This window comes from Octodon degus, unplaced genomic scaffold (genome assembly GCF_000260255.1).
Source record: "Octodon degus isolate 3935 unplaced genomic scaffold, OctDeg1.0 scaffold00154, whole genome shotgun sequence".
In the NCBI taxonomy this organism is placed as follows: domain Eukaryota; kingdom Metazoa; phylum Chordata; class Mammalia; order Rodentia; family Octodontidae; genus Octodon; species Octodon degus.
The window spans coordinates 520,753-535,162 of NW_004524730.1; the positions used below are offsets into that span (position 1 = coordinate 520,753).

Consider the following 14,410-nt stretch of genomic DNA (forward strand, 5'->3'; position numbering starts at 1 on the left):
TGTCATTTTTTTTTTTTTTTTTTTTTTTTTTTTTTTTACCAAAATACGATCAATTTTAGCTAAATGCTTTTTTCTTTTGGGATGAAGTTTACTATTATTTTGCATTTTATTAAGCTATTAGGTTGTAGTTGCTGATGTTGGTGTTCTTAAATACTACTTTCAAAAAATAAAAAATGGTTAGCCTTTTTTCAGTATCCCATCCCATTGTACTGTTTAATGCTTCATAAAATTTAAAACTCCAAGATTGACAAGATTACATTTAGCAAGGACCTCATGTCAAAAAAAAAAAGAAAAATATTTAAGTAAAAAATGGGCAAGGATGCGACATTTCTCAGAATAAGACATACTCGTGGTTAAAAAAATTGTGAAATCACTAAAGCATCAAAGAAAAGCAAATGAAAACCACAATGAAATGTTATTTCACACCTGTTAGATTGGCTTATGTCAGAAGATAAAAGCCACCAAGTACTGAGGATGTGCTGGAGGGAGCAGCTGTACATCAGTGTTGTATGCTGCTGTTGGTGACTGAATTATTGCAGCCATTTGATGGTGACATCTCAAAAAAAAAAAAAAAAACAAAAAACAAAAAACAAAAAACCCACCAACATGGTTGGTGTAAATAAAATTACCATACTATCCAAGTGCTCTGCTTCTGGGACTGCACCGTGCCAGCGTTATCCACATTCTCAGTGTTCCCTGCAACATTACAGTAGCCAGGCTATGGAAACAGCCTGCAGGGCAGCCTGTCAACAGATTCATGGGTTTTAAAAATGCGGTATATATGCACGACCAACTGCCATTCAGAACTTAAAAAAAAAAAAAAAAGCCAGGAAATTGTGGCATTCGTGGCACAATGAGTGAACATAGAGGACAGTATGTTAAGGGTCATACTATGGAAAGGCAAATACCATGTGATCTCACGAGAAGTACTGGTATGATAGGTGGCTTACTTTTCTCATTGCTGAGACAAAGTAATTGACTCCCAAAATTTTAAAAAGGAAAGAAAGATTTATTTTGCTTCACGGTTTGTGGTGTCAGTCTGAAATCGGCCAGCTCCAAGGCAGGGTGGCGTGGCAAATAGGCATCACAGATAGGCATTACTGTCTTCTGGGGCCAATGAACTGTCTCATTGGCCCCAGAAGACAGTAAAAGCAACAAGGGAACAAGAGGAAGATAAGCCTGTTTCTGTCCCTTTTACCGTATCCAGGTCACCAGGACCAGGGTGCTACTGAATCAATCAGAGGACTGATTTAATAAGCGCACACCCCCAGCCCCAGCATCTCACACTAGATTCTATCACTTCTGGAAAAGCCCCCGTGTGACCGCATGAAGCTTTGGGAGGACGTCTAGACACAAACCATAACAGAGAGAAAGTACCATAGTGGTTAGCAGAGGCTGGACGAGTGTGGAGGATCACTTGAGCAGCTCTCCTTGAAAGAAGAGCAGTTATCTTCATTTGGCTGAGCCTGACCTTATTTCCTTGTATTGATGTGTACCAAGCTGGCTAGGACTTCACTTGATCCTTTTAATTGGCCTTAAGCAATGTCTAGCTGAGGTACTGGTGGTAATTTTTGAAGACTGCGTGCATGTTTCCCTGATAACCCACACCTGGTGCTCTCCAGTATGAGCCAGATTGAGACAGGATGAAGAGCCAGTGCTCCATGCTGTCGGCTGGGATCGAGCCTGGAAATAGTGGCTATGACTTCCTGGGGCTTGAAAGATTACACATCAGAGCTGACGCACCAGTCCCTAGAAACATTAGGTACTATCTCAATAGCATAAAGCAAATTACTCTCTCTGTATATGGTAGAGGTAAATGCAGACCACCCACCTAGCCCAGCTCACATAATCACCTACTTCCCGCAATTCTCTTCCTCAAGCCACTCTTTCTCTGCTGAATAAAACACGAGTACAGCCCTGGGTCATTCTCTTTGTTCTGGAAGGCCATCTTAGTGACTGGACTTAGGGCCCCTTGGCTCCCCAATAATTATAAATAGGTTTTAGTGTCTTTTGTTGTGGGTTGCACTGGGAGTGGTAGTTTGGAATTAACTTGGTGGGATTCCAATAATGTGTCTCTGGGATTACAAATTGACTTCTTGGACTGAGACAAGAGCCTGGAGGGGTCTCCTACAGGCGAGGAGCAGGAGTGAACTGAAAAAGGAGAAAAATTGGTCAAGTTGTGTAAGAGGTTCAGTTAGGAGTAAGTTGTGTTCTGTTGCATAGCATGCTGGCCTGAGGAGTAATTACTGTTGCAGCGTAGATAAAAAGTAGGAATCTAAATGTTCTCACCTGAAATGGGATAAATACCTCAGGTGATAGATAAGTTAATTAGCCCAGTTTGATCATTCCACAAATTATACATGTATTAGTATGTTGTAAGTATGTAAAATGATTTTTCTGCAAAGTAAAACTTACTTTAAAATCCTATATTTTGAAAGATATAAAAGGTATCTCAATTTTCTGAAATTGTTTGAAATCTCATGGAAGGTTAATAACATTTCTAACAAAGAATGGGGAAATTTTTATATTTTAGATGAAGATCGCCTTTCTAGGAGAAAGAGCATTGTGGACACTGTATCAATTCAAGTGGATATTTTACCCAACAATGTTCCTTCTGATGATATGGTGAGTTACTGGGAGTTTATAGTGGAGGAGCACTGCCTTAAAATAGACACGAAGATAAATTTTTGACCTCCACAGTTGCACATGAGAGAAACTACAACTTAAAGTTAGCCTCCAAAGAGCTAAAATATTGGTGGAAATTATCTCATTTAACCTGTTTGCTTATAATTGATTATTCTGAGCTCATTCAAGCTATCTGTAAAGATTCATTAACATTATATGTTATAGTAATTATATGTTACTCTGTAATTCATTATAGTAAAAGAAGCAGTGTTAGAGAATTATGTGAAGGATTGGGCTATCTGCATCCTGGTGTTTTTTTTTGTTTTTTGTTTTTTTTTTTTTTAATGTATTTAGTACAGGGTCTACTGGGTCTCACTACACATATCAGACTTATAGTGATCCTTCCTATTTTACAGGTGGGGCTGGCATGGCAGGCCAGGGATTGAATCCCCAGACCCTGTGTCTGCCTAAGCAGGTGCTTTAATCCACTGAGCTGTCTGGCCCTGTTTTTTTTTTTTTTTTTTTAATTTTATTTATGATATATCAATTGCAGAGACAAATGGACTTATACACCCTCACATGAACCAAGCTACTCACTACTTTTGGGGAACTTTAAAATTTCTACCTAGATGTCGGAATCATTTTGGGTAGCATGCCAGTGAATTACATGTGTTTTCAGGACTGTGGCTATTTGAAACTTCATAAATGTAATGTTTTCTTCCTATTTCAGTAGAGTGCCAAGAGTATACCCTCTTAAGTTATGGGGGCAAGGGGGCTAGGGAGATGGCTCAGTAGAATAAGCACTTCCCTGGCCAAGCACAAGGGCCTGAGTTCAATCCCTGGTTCCGCAAAAAAAAAAGTTATGGAGACAAAAAGGCAGTTAGTAATCTGTAGGACTTATTTCACACAAACCACCAGAAAAATTTTTATAGGTAATTTCTGGTAGCCAGTGTTTTGAATTCTGCAATTCCAGCCAATCAAGTGAGCCCCCTTTGGTGGTTTCATCTCTTGTCTGCCTTCCTGGATGTAGCATCACTTCTCATTGGACAGCATGAATAGCTGAATGAATATTCCTGTAAAGAAAAGAGAAAGTGTCTGAACTGATGCTTTTTCAGCTTCTTTTCCCCTCCCTGCCTCTTCAATCCCTGTCAGTTCTTTTATTTTCAGGAATTAAAATTATTTGTAATCAAGGAATTGCCAACTAACATATATTGTCAACTTTGCGCTCTGAAGAAATAATCAATTAAGAAATTATTAGTAGCTCATCAAGAGTAGTTGAAGAGGCAGTTTGTGTTTATTTTAAAACTTAGGCTATTAAAGCAAAGATTCTTACATATTTAAGCTTGAGATAAAGAATCTTCCCTAAGTTAATCTCTTTCTTTGAAGCCATTTTTAATTCCATGACTCCTTACTAGTAAGGAGAATATCTTACTAATTCTTTTAATGATTATGAATTTGCTACCATGACCTTTTGAAGGAAGAAATTTATTCAGAGCCTTGCTCTGTGAAGTGACTTTTGTGAAGAGTGCAGTGCATTGTATTGACTGATAGTTTTCCTTTTTTGGATACAAGGTCTCCTGCAGTTCAGGCTGGCCTTGAATTCACAGTGAATCTCCTTCCTCAGCCTCCCAAGTCCTGGGATTAGAGGCTTATGCCACCATGCCCAGCTTCCATTCTTATTTTTATATTTTTATCTCTTTCAAAAATGTATATCTAGCAGAGTTAATTTTAATAAAATGAACTAAAAGTTTTGCATGAAAACAGTGCAAAGCAAAGGTTCTTGACATGAACTTCACATTCAAATTCCGTTAATACTCTTAATGGTTCAGAGATTATAAATCTTCAGTCAGACATGTCTCACCCTGAGCACCTGAAAAGTAATTTAGTGTCATAGTTATTTGAGCACATTAGAGTTTCAAACTCATTCACCACTGTGGAATTTGGTTTCGTGTGCTAGAAACACATCTTCAAATATCAGAAGACAATAAAATTACCTTCTAGACTACTGATGGTGAACCTATGGCATTCATGTTTTGTTTTAAAATAAAAGATATTAATGTATGAGTTGATTTTTCTAAGCTAAAACCAGTGTTCGGGTCTAACCTCAGTGTTGGCACACTGATAAGTGAGTGGGCTTGGCTTGCAGGATGGGCACCTGTCTCGTGAAAGGTTTGCTGTCACTCTTCTAGACGAAAACTAGTTTCATAGCATAGACAAGAGAAATTCACATCATTTATTTACCAGTTAGTGGTTAATAATTATTCAAATTTTAAGACAAAGATATTAATGTAGCAAGAATGCTGACCTTCTAATTTCTCCCATCCTTTTTCCTGCACTGTAGTTGGTTCTTAGAAGTCTGAAACTCTTAGCCAGATGTAAGAGTAATAGGGAGCTATTTTTCATTAAAATACTAGAATGTTTTTAGGTACAAATAATTAACAAGCCAAAGCCTAATGTTGTATGTCTGCTCCAGATGTCTAGAACAAAGCAACTGAAGATTCCAAGTTTAATCTGACTTCAACTAGAAATGTGGGCCCTCAGTAGAAAAACTGAGGTAGCGGAACTCTCGCTGCTTGATACCCAGCTAAAGCCTTTGTGTTACAGAGAAGCTAAGGTGCAGAGCATGAAGTCTTTTGCTTTCATTAGTCTTGCCGTCTTAGTCTTAGCAAAAGAAGCTCTTGAGCTAAAATTAGGGATGACCACAGTCCCAGGCAAGTACTTACACATCATTTCTTAATTTTTATTGAGATACTATAGTAACTAGATGTATTATTCCTCCTACGAAAGTGCTGCTTTCACAAAAAGTACTACTAATTGTTTAACAAAGCAGGACATTTCAAACTGTAAATATCTCAAAGTAAGAGATACTTAAGAACCCAAGTTAGTGTTTACAGAAAATAAAAACTAGCAGGTTGACCTTAGAATATCCAGAGTACATGTATTTTATGATGTTGATAAACTTTTCATTGAACACTTTTCTAAGTAGCAATTCTTTTAAACCATTTAAAGTCATAGTCTTTTTCTTAATTTTTAAACTATATATTCAGTAGCAACAAAATTAGGCTATGTGTAGAATAATCAATGTTTATTTGTGATGAAAGCTGAAAATGTATTTTATAGTCTCAGCCTTGCCTATTTGAAAGCATTATTCGCTTTAGGAAGCACAGTTCAGTGAGATTCAGATTTTGCTGTGCATCCTATGACTGGGCCAGCTCTGGAACCCGAAGGTGGCTGAGTTGTTGAGGCAGTGCGAATCTGCCACTGGAGGAGAATCTGCAGGCGTGTTTGAGAACCACTGCCGTGGGCAGCTGTGACTACCGTGACGCAGGCAGGGAACGCCTGAGATTTAGAGCATAGGCCCATGTCACACCAAAACAAGCAAACAACACAGCAGAGTTCTTAGATGACTTGTAGTTTACTATTTATGACTTTTCTTAATTCTGCTTTACTTAAAATCACTTTTCCGTAGGTTAGTAACACTGAAGAAATCACCTTCGAAGCATTGAAGAAAGCAATTGGTGAGATACTGTACACGTGTTAGCTCTGCTAATATTTGGCTCATTTTTATATTGAATACTCTTAGATACTGGAAGAAAAGCAGCATGGCAAAAAAGGGAAAATGCTTGTGTTTTCTATATAAACATAACATTTGTTTAAATTATTGCTTAAGCTTTTCAGATTCTTGTATCTGTATTCATAAGCAAGCAAGCAGTTACATCTTTTTAGTGTCAAAAAGATAAACATTTGTTATTGTGTTATCTCAAAACCTGAGCCTGACCAAGTATCAGTGAAGACAAAATCCCTTTTCAAGTTGTGGTAAGACTCAGTGTAGATCCAAATACCCTGTTTGTATTTCACTTACTATATTCAATGTCAGGCTTCACTTGAACAAATTAGTATGTTATATGTGTAAAGTCATAGTTATAAATAAAAGAACCCTTTCTCAGGAAAGACCTTGAAGTTGTTCGGCTTGTATAGAAAGTTTTCTTTTTTTGGTAAGAGAGACACAGGTTACTATAGGGAAAAGGACCTTTTGCTGTGTCGCTTTACCTTTAAGATTTCTTTTAAATAAGTATGTGTTTCTAGTTTAAACAGTATAAGAATGTTCTTATTCCTTTTGGTTTTTTCCTTATAAAAGTAGCCTTTTAAGTTGCCCTTAATTTTGGTTTGTAGTTCATTAGCTCTTTTGGTCATAGGTAGGATTTTAATGAAACTCTGCATTCCTTTTAATGGGTCTTTATAAATGCTTGTGCAGATACCAATGTAATGGAAGAACAAGAAAAGGAAAAGAGACGGCTTGTAATAGAGAAGTTCCAGAAAGCGCCTTTTGAAGAAATAGCAGCGCAGTGTGAGTCCAAAGTAAGTGCACAGAGGTGGCAGGAGGGGGCAGTGCGTGGGAGCGCGTCTGGTGGCTGGGGAGTTGCTCCGAGCCTTGGTGCGCTGGGTGATGGGAGCTCCTGTTCCACACTACTACATGGGCACTTTTCCTAAAATAGTTTTCAGTGATGGTGCTGTGCTTTGCTTGTCAGTTTGTTTTTAGCAGTGATGTTAGAAAAAAGGGGGAAACTTTATATTGAATTCCAATGGATACTCTAGATCAACCCAAACCATTCTGTACTGTTAGCTTAACAGTTATATTGTAGCTGTGTTTTGTCCTTTAAATTGCATTTCTATTATTAAGTATTTAGAAAATAATAAATCCTTTCTTAACATTTCTTTTCTTTTCCGCAGGCAAATTTACTCCATGATAGACTTGCTCAAATATTAGAACTCACTATACGGTAAGAAGTTGTTTATTTGTTTTGTTTTCTCACTATAGTAGCAGTAACACAAAAAAATAGGAACAGACTGTTTTCACTTTTTAGTTGATTATGTGTAAGTAATTGTGCTTTTCATTGAGAATAAAGATTATGTAACTGCCCTTTTGTCTTAGTCTTCTGTGTACTAGGTGAAGTCTAACACCATTTCCTGTCCAGCTGTCTTCCAGCTGCTTCTTTTAGATCATTGATTTATTCATTATGGTGCTATGAAGACTTACGCAAAGAAAGAACTCTACTGGGCCTTACACTGGCGTTGGTGTGCAAATCAGCCTGTGTGTAAAGTGACCCAAGAGAGGAGCCACGCAGAGCTGTGCTTCTGGAATTTTTTTTAGTCAGCTATGTCTTTTATATTTTTAACTTGATTAGTCAAGTACATTTTGCATCAATCCTTGTAGCTTATGAATGGAAGAGACTGAAAAATAGTCTAGTAGTGACAAAACTATGGCACACATGTTGTTTTTCTTTTAAGACAAAAGATGTCAGTATATGAGGTTTTTTTTTTTTTTTTTTTTTAATAAAACCTCAGTGTTCAGGTTTAATTGCAGTGTTGGCGCTTGGCAAAAGTAAGTGGGCTTGGGGTTGCAGATAGAGCACTTGTGTCTAGAACGGTCACCATCACGGAAGTGTAGTCTGCCTGATGTTTTTAAATTTCAGTGTGTTTTCTGTTTTTGTGTATCCAAGGCATGTTTTCCTCAGCATCACATCTTATTCTAGGCGCTTCCCTGCCATTCCTTCCACCCCTTCTGAAGTAGTCACTCATTTCCAAAGCTTCAGAGGAGAGATTTTGTCTGAAACATACAGTATTCTATATTCTTACGGAGAGTGCTGCTAGGGATCCTCACTGCATTTAATCACCCTGATGTAGCAATTATGTCGTTACTGTGTACCATGCCGTATACTATACTGTATACTGATGTAGAAATTAGTTGTTTTAGAATAGGTATCATGGCTAACTTTTTTTTCTTGGTACTGCAACTACTGCTTCTTACTTTAAACACTTCCTAGTAATAGACCAACACTTGTTGACTGCTTAACAGTATTCCAGATTCTATGCTAAATGCATTGTTTCATTTAATAATTGTAATAGATTCTAAAAATAGCATTTTTTCTAATTTTTATCAGTGTAAAAACCAGCTCGCAGAAGTTAGGTAACTTATCCGAGGTCACTTTGGAAGTTGGAGTTCTAGGATCATTTACGTGATACAGAGAAACTAAAGTAAAGCACGCGTTATACTGTTAAGTTTTCGTTGTGCCTTTAGAGTTTTCAGTCCTGTGCCGTACAGTTTTTCTTGTTAGTTTGCCTTACCCTCCCAGCAGGAAGGAGTTGTACTCTCCGAAAAAGAAACTATTTTCTTTTTCATTCTCCTTAAGAACATGGCTGAGGATTTAAACTTCGACTTCACCATTCACCAAGTCACTTTACTACTGTAATACTTGGTCTCTTCACCTGGAAAATGAAGAAAAACCCCTTCAGGGCCCTTTGCAGAAGTATTAGATATGAAGCATGCAACACAAGAACAGGTACACAAAGGACATGTGTATCACAGCTAGGTGACACCAAAGACACAAATGGCCCCAACTCAGTTTCTCTGGAAACTGGGTTTATAGAGTACTGTATGTTTCAGACAAAATCTCTACGCTTAAGTTTTGGAAATGAGTGACTACTTCAGAAGGGGTGGAAGGAATGGCAGGGAAGTACCTAGAATAAGATGTGATGCTGAGGAAAACATGCCTTGGATATACAAAAACAGAAAACACACTGAAATTTTAAAAAATCAGGCAGGCTACACTTCCGTGATGGTGACCCTTCTAGACACAAGTGCTCTATCTGCAACCCCAAGTTTAATACAACAGTATTAAACTTTAGTCCACACTGTTCTTTCATTCACTGTAACCTGGGTGCAGGGGAAAAAAATGTACAAAATATACAGACTAAAGCAGTATCCCTGATGGCGGAGTTATTGGAATTTGTAAGAAAGTCCTTAAAATAGCACACACTGTGAAAGCATTCACAGGCAAAGGTAGATTTTAATACTATTGTAATGAAATACAAATTTTAACCTTTCTTTCATAAGATTATTAAAACATAACCGCAAGAACACTTTAGAAATGATATGGAAGATTGGAATATTGTCTGTCAACTTAAGTGAGCTTTTAAGAGAACCACATTTGTCTAGTAGAATAAATGACATATGCATATGATGAAATGCTGAACTGTTATTGAAAAGGGACAGTGTATGTATGCACAAAAGATGTTTTGCTTGTGAAACTGAGCGGCTTTTAAGAATACACAATGTAATCTCATTATGAAAAACTATATATTACAAAGACTAATGCCTTTTTTAGGCTTTAAAACATGATGCTGCTGTGATCTATTACCCATACAGCCTAGAACTAGCTAGCATCTTTATTGTATCCCTTGCAATTAAGAAAACTTATTTTGTATATAACAGGTAAAATACTCTATGAAATAAACAACTTTTAAATATGCCTGCTGACTTACGTCATTCCTCCTTTGCAGTCCTCCTCCGAGTCCATCAGGAACCCTGACCATTACTTCTGGGCATGCTCAGTACCAGTCCGTCCCAGTCTATGAGATGAAGTTTCCAGATCTCTGTGTGTACTAAGTTGCTCGCAAAGACCTCAGCATCGACTTGTAAAGCCTAAAAATTAGGTGCAGGCCGACTTTTCAGGGTTTACTTAATACATATTAACATATTGTTTGAAAATGATGATAGAAGTTACTTTAAACAAGCGGCTGGTGTACCATACTAGAAGTTTGAGAGCGGTATGTGAGCACTTCTGAAGATAGATTATGCCATGTTAACTTGATTTTAGGTTCCTTTTGGTTTTTAGAGTTGAGCACATATAAATCATATATTCCTACATTGTGAAACAGTGTATTTTAAACTTTCCACAAACATGTAATTTTTTTAAAAAATTGAAAACGTATGAAGTGTCTACTGTATTTCTTGACTACTTACACAACTGCTTAGAAATAGAATTGCTTTTAGTTTTGGTTATCTGCAAAAGTAAATGTATTCCTAATCCTGTTGCAAAACAGTTACATGGCTTTCTGTCCCCACTCTTTAAGTAAGTTGTGGCCAGCATCTTTCTAGTCTTCTACTCTAGTACTATGTAGTAGGCATTCCTTACTGTGTTTAGAGTAATACCACATCTATTGAGTGGTGTTCCTCCATTATGACTTCTAAAATGGCCATACTCTAAAGCACCTAGTTCTTATAATATGCTGTTTTCTCCTGGGAGTTTAACCACTTGAGAAGCTTAGAGCTTACTTTTGGAGTACCGAACTGTGCAATATTTATACATCGTAAGATGTATTAGTTTACAAGATAGTGATATTTTGCTGTGGCTTCGTTAATTAAATTAAATATATATATTTAGTATAGAAGAAAAGGACATTTAAGATTGCTACTGGTTCACCTGTGAGGAGTCTTTACATTTCAATTTCTATTAAGAGCAAATTAATTTACGTTTTTATATTGTGCATTGTTTTCAATCTTTGTAGTAAAAAATATCCCAAATGTATTTTTAATGTGTAAGATTTGAACTGAAACTTGTATGTGTCCTCTGTTTAGGATTATTAACATTACATTTGAAAAGAGTGCCTGCGTTTTACCAAATATGCTGCATAAGGTCTGTGGTGTGGGGTCCGTCCGAGGTCACGGGGCACTCTGCATTCAAGCATTTTAGGGACTTCCAACTCATAGTAATAAAGACATATCTCTTAGGACAGTTTTTCTAAAATCACTTGTCAGAAACTTTTTTTTTTTAGTTACACAAACCATATATAAAATTGTAACTCAAGAAAACCTTTTCAGTGGCTTTTGTGTTTCTTTGGAAAATTGCAGCAAAGAATGGGATCCTTTAACCTTGTGTTTGTAGCAGATTTTTGGACCCCTTTAGGAGAAATAAAAAAGAAGAGATGGTAGGAAAATAAGCATACTAAAAAGTGCTTCAGTACATGTAAGCCAAAATACAAATCTTAAAAAAAAGAAAAGGTCTAGTGATTTAAACCTATAAAATGCTACTAAAACATCCTGAGCTGTTGGGTAAGTGCAGGCAATCCAGACCTTGTTTTCAGAATGACAGTGCAGTCACAGCTGTGGGACCAAAAGAGCCTATTACAGTTGTCACTGGAACATTCCCTCTTCTTACTGGGTAAAATATTTCACAAGTTAGTAAGCCAGATTGTGATTGCTTTTATTTGCATTTCTTCTGTATTTTTAAAGAACTGTATTAATTTTTGTCTGTGGATTTAAAATCTAAGCAGGGGGACATACAAATAACAATCATCATCCACTTGGATGCCATTTTATAAATTAACACTGTGTGCTTTTGTATGAAAAAAGTATAGTTTAATAGTACAAAATATATACATTAATTTCCATTCATGCAAAATACAAACTTTGCTCTACAAAATTTTTTTTTCTTGGTGAACTTACAAATGCATGCTTTGCATGTAAAGGAAAACCATTGCATTTAATGTTTATCATACCTTTCACTTGCTCTTTGGAAACTGTTAATTTGGGTTTTGTTGGGTGGGAGTTGTATTTTTAAATCACAATAGGCTTTCATCCTAAGTACAGTAGACTGAACAGGTCCTGTTAACAAGGATTCCCCAGAAATGGGTCTTTCCTCTAGTTGACGCTTGGATGCTTGCAGGGTCAGGGCTAGAGCTGTGCTGGAGGCAGTTGAGACACAGAAAGTTTGGGATTTGTCGAAGTTCACTGTATTGCCATACGTCAGTAGATACCTAAAACTCATAATCAGTTGTTAATCATCTTCTGTTTGCTCTGTATAGTTAGCTTATATCATTCTTTCATATAACATCGAATAGTCAGCATTTAAATGTTCTCTTATGCTTGTGTTTCTGTGGCTGCATATGTAGAGTTTGATTGGAATTTGCCTGAACAAATACACACACACACACACACACACACACACACACACACACACAAAGTGCACATGCATTCTTAGTACTTCTGGGCTCATTACCCTTTAGAATAAATACCACGGATTACCGAGAATCACCTTCCCATTCCCCAAAATGTTTCTTGTCTTCTTGTCTAGAGATGGAACTCATTTGTCTTATTCATGCTGATACACGTGTTAAATGTACTGAAGTAAGTTTTCAATGTTAAAAATTCACTTTGCAATCATATATAAGCAATAAAATAAAAATTGAATTACTTGTGTATTAGTACATTTTTATGATAGCCATTATGTTTATTATTTAAATTTACTCAGTATTTGTGTTACTTGACAGTGAAGAGTGGAACAAGCTGTCTGTTGGATCATGCCCATTGCGCTGGAGGTACCAGCACTGTAACTGCCAGTTACAGCGGGAGAGCCAGGGGAAAGCCCAGCTCCTGTGGGCTTGTATACCTGTGTATCTGCTTTAGTCTTAATGGCTGTCTTTTCAGCTCTATCTCCTTGCTCTGTAAATTGCACAAACTTTTAAAAGATTCTATAGCACCCTGTGCAATCTGGTTGGCTTATTCTCTTAAACATTGTATGTGATAGCCTGATACAGAGTTCAAGAGCCTCCTTCATCAAGCGGTATGGGACAGTGGTTAGAAGCTTGGGCTCGGATTCAAGTACAGCTCCACTCCTTCCTGGCAAGGTAGGCAAGTGATCAGATTTGCCTGCCTGTAAGATGGAGGTAGTAGATTCAGAGATTAACTGTGAGGAGAGGAGAACCACTTTGAAGAGGTTCCCTGTGTCATGCCTGTATTATACAAAGTATGGACTTAACACTACCGTTAATAACTTGGGTTTACTACATTAGGACACAGTGTAGACTTAGGACAATCAGTCCACATTCCTAAACCTGTTTGTCTAGGTATAAAGTGAATATGTGGGAAATACTATCTTAAATGTTTGCCTTCCCATTCTAATTTGCTGTGTTTGTGTTAGCTTTCTGTCGTCTGGTAAATTACTGATCTCAAGTACTAAGCTTGGATTAATAAAAAAGCAGAGCCAATGTGAGCTGCTCCTTTTTTTTTTTTGCAGAACCAGGGATTGAACTCAGGCCCTTGCACTTGCCAGGGAAGCGCTTATTCTACTGAGCCCTCTCCCCTGGTCCATTTTGATGTATCCTTCAACTTGAGTCAGAGGCAGATGATTAGAAGGGCAGTGTCCTAGTGTGGGTTTCCGTAAGGTAGAGCCTCGTCGCTACTCTGTGTAATGATCCCTAGGAGCACTTGCAAGAGACTGGACAATAAAATGGAACGACAAGAAAACTCAAAGGATCCATTTTGAAATTGGCTATCAGGCGCCTAGAGATCCATCCTACTCAGAATTCTACTCTCGTGAAATCTGGAAACTGCATGCTCACTGGGTGAAAGTGTAGGTAGCACTAAACTTGCTCGTGGTAGGGGTGTGGCTCTATGGGCATCAGCTCCCCCATACTTCTCAATTGCTTGTTCTTGACTACTGAACCATTGTCGAGGGCACCCCATACCTAATTCTCAGAGAAGCTCTGTCCGTGCAGTAAGTACAGAAGTACAGAAAGCATTGTCAGATTTTACCTCCACTGCAGAGGTTGGCATCTGTGTGAAACTGGTTCTCAGAACAGCAAGACGTGGGACGTGCAGGCTGCAACATCATGCACAAGACAACCAAGTTGAATTTTCATTTCCTTGTCAAATCCTTAAGATTAAATCTAGGGATACTTGACTTATAATTTCAGATTTCCTCCACCTGGTTTAGACTATAACAATGCATTTGCATTCAACAACTTGGAGGCTCCCTGCACCTATCTTTTTGGATTTTTATGAATGCTTCATTGTATAGACATGATTGATCACAATTCTTCAGCAGTTCTTTTTGCTTCTCTCTTGCTTTTTGTTGTTATTATTTTCTGTGTTTTAGGGAAGGGTCTACAGGGTGTTCAGGGTCTCACTGTTAGATTAGACTCATTGTGATCCACCTGTTTACAG

The 14,410-nt window shown here is 37.5% G+C and overlaps 1 protein-coding gene across 1 annotated transcript in view; it reads left to right on the forward strand.

Moving 5' to 3' along the window:
• The window catches only part of Efr3a (EFR3 homolog A), a 74,288-nt gene extending 61,624 nt beyond the window's left edge, over positions 1 to 12,664 (forward strand). The window contains exons 16-20 of the mRNA XM_023702604.1: positions 2,534 to 2,625; positions 6,095 to 6,143; positions 6,881 to 6,984; positions 7,357 to 7,406; positions 9,967 to 12,664. Coding sequence (XP_023558372.1) covers positions 2,534 to 2,625; positions 6,095 to 6,143; positions 6,881 to 6,984; positions 7,357 to 7,406; positions 9,967 to 10,072 — 401 coding nt within the window. The 3' untranslated portion in view covers positions 10,073 to 12,664. The remainder of the gene's footprint in view (positions 1 to 2,533; positions 2,626 to 6,094; positions 6,144 to 6,880; positions 6,985 to 7,356; positions 7,407 to 9,966) is intronic.
• Positions 12,665 to 14,410: the final 1,746 nt, after the last annotated feature.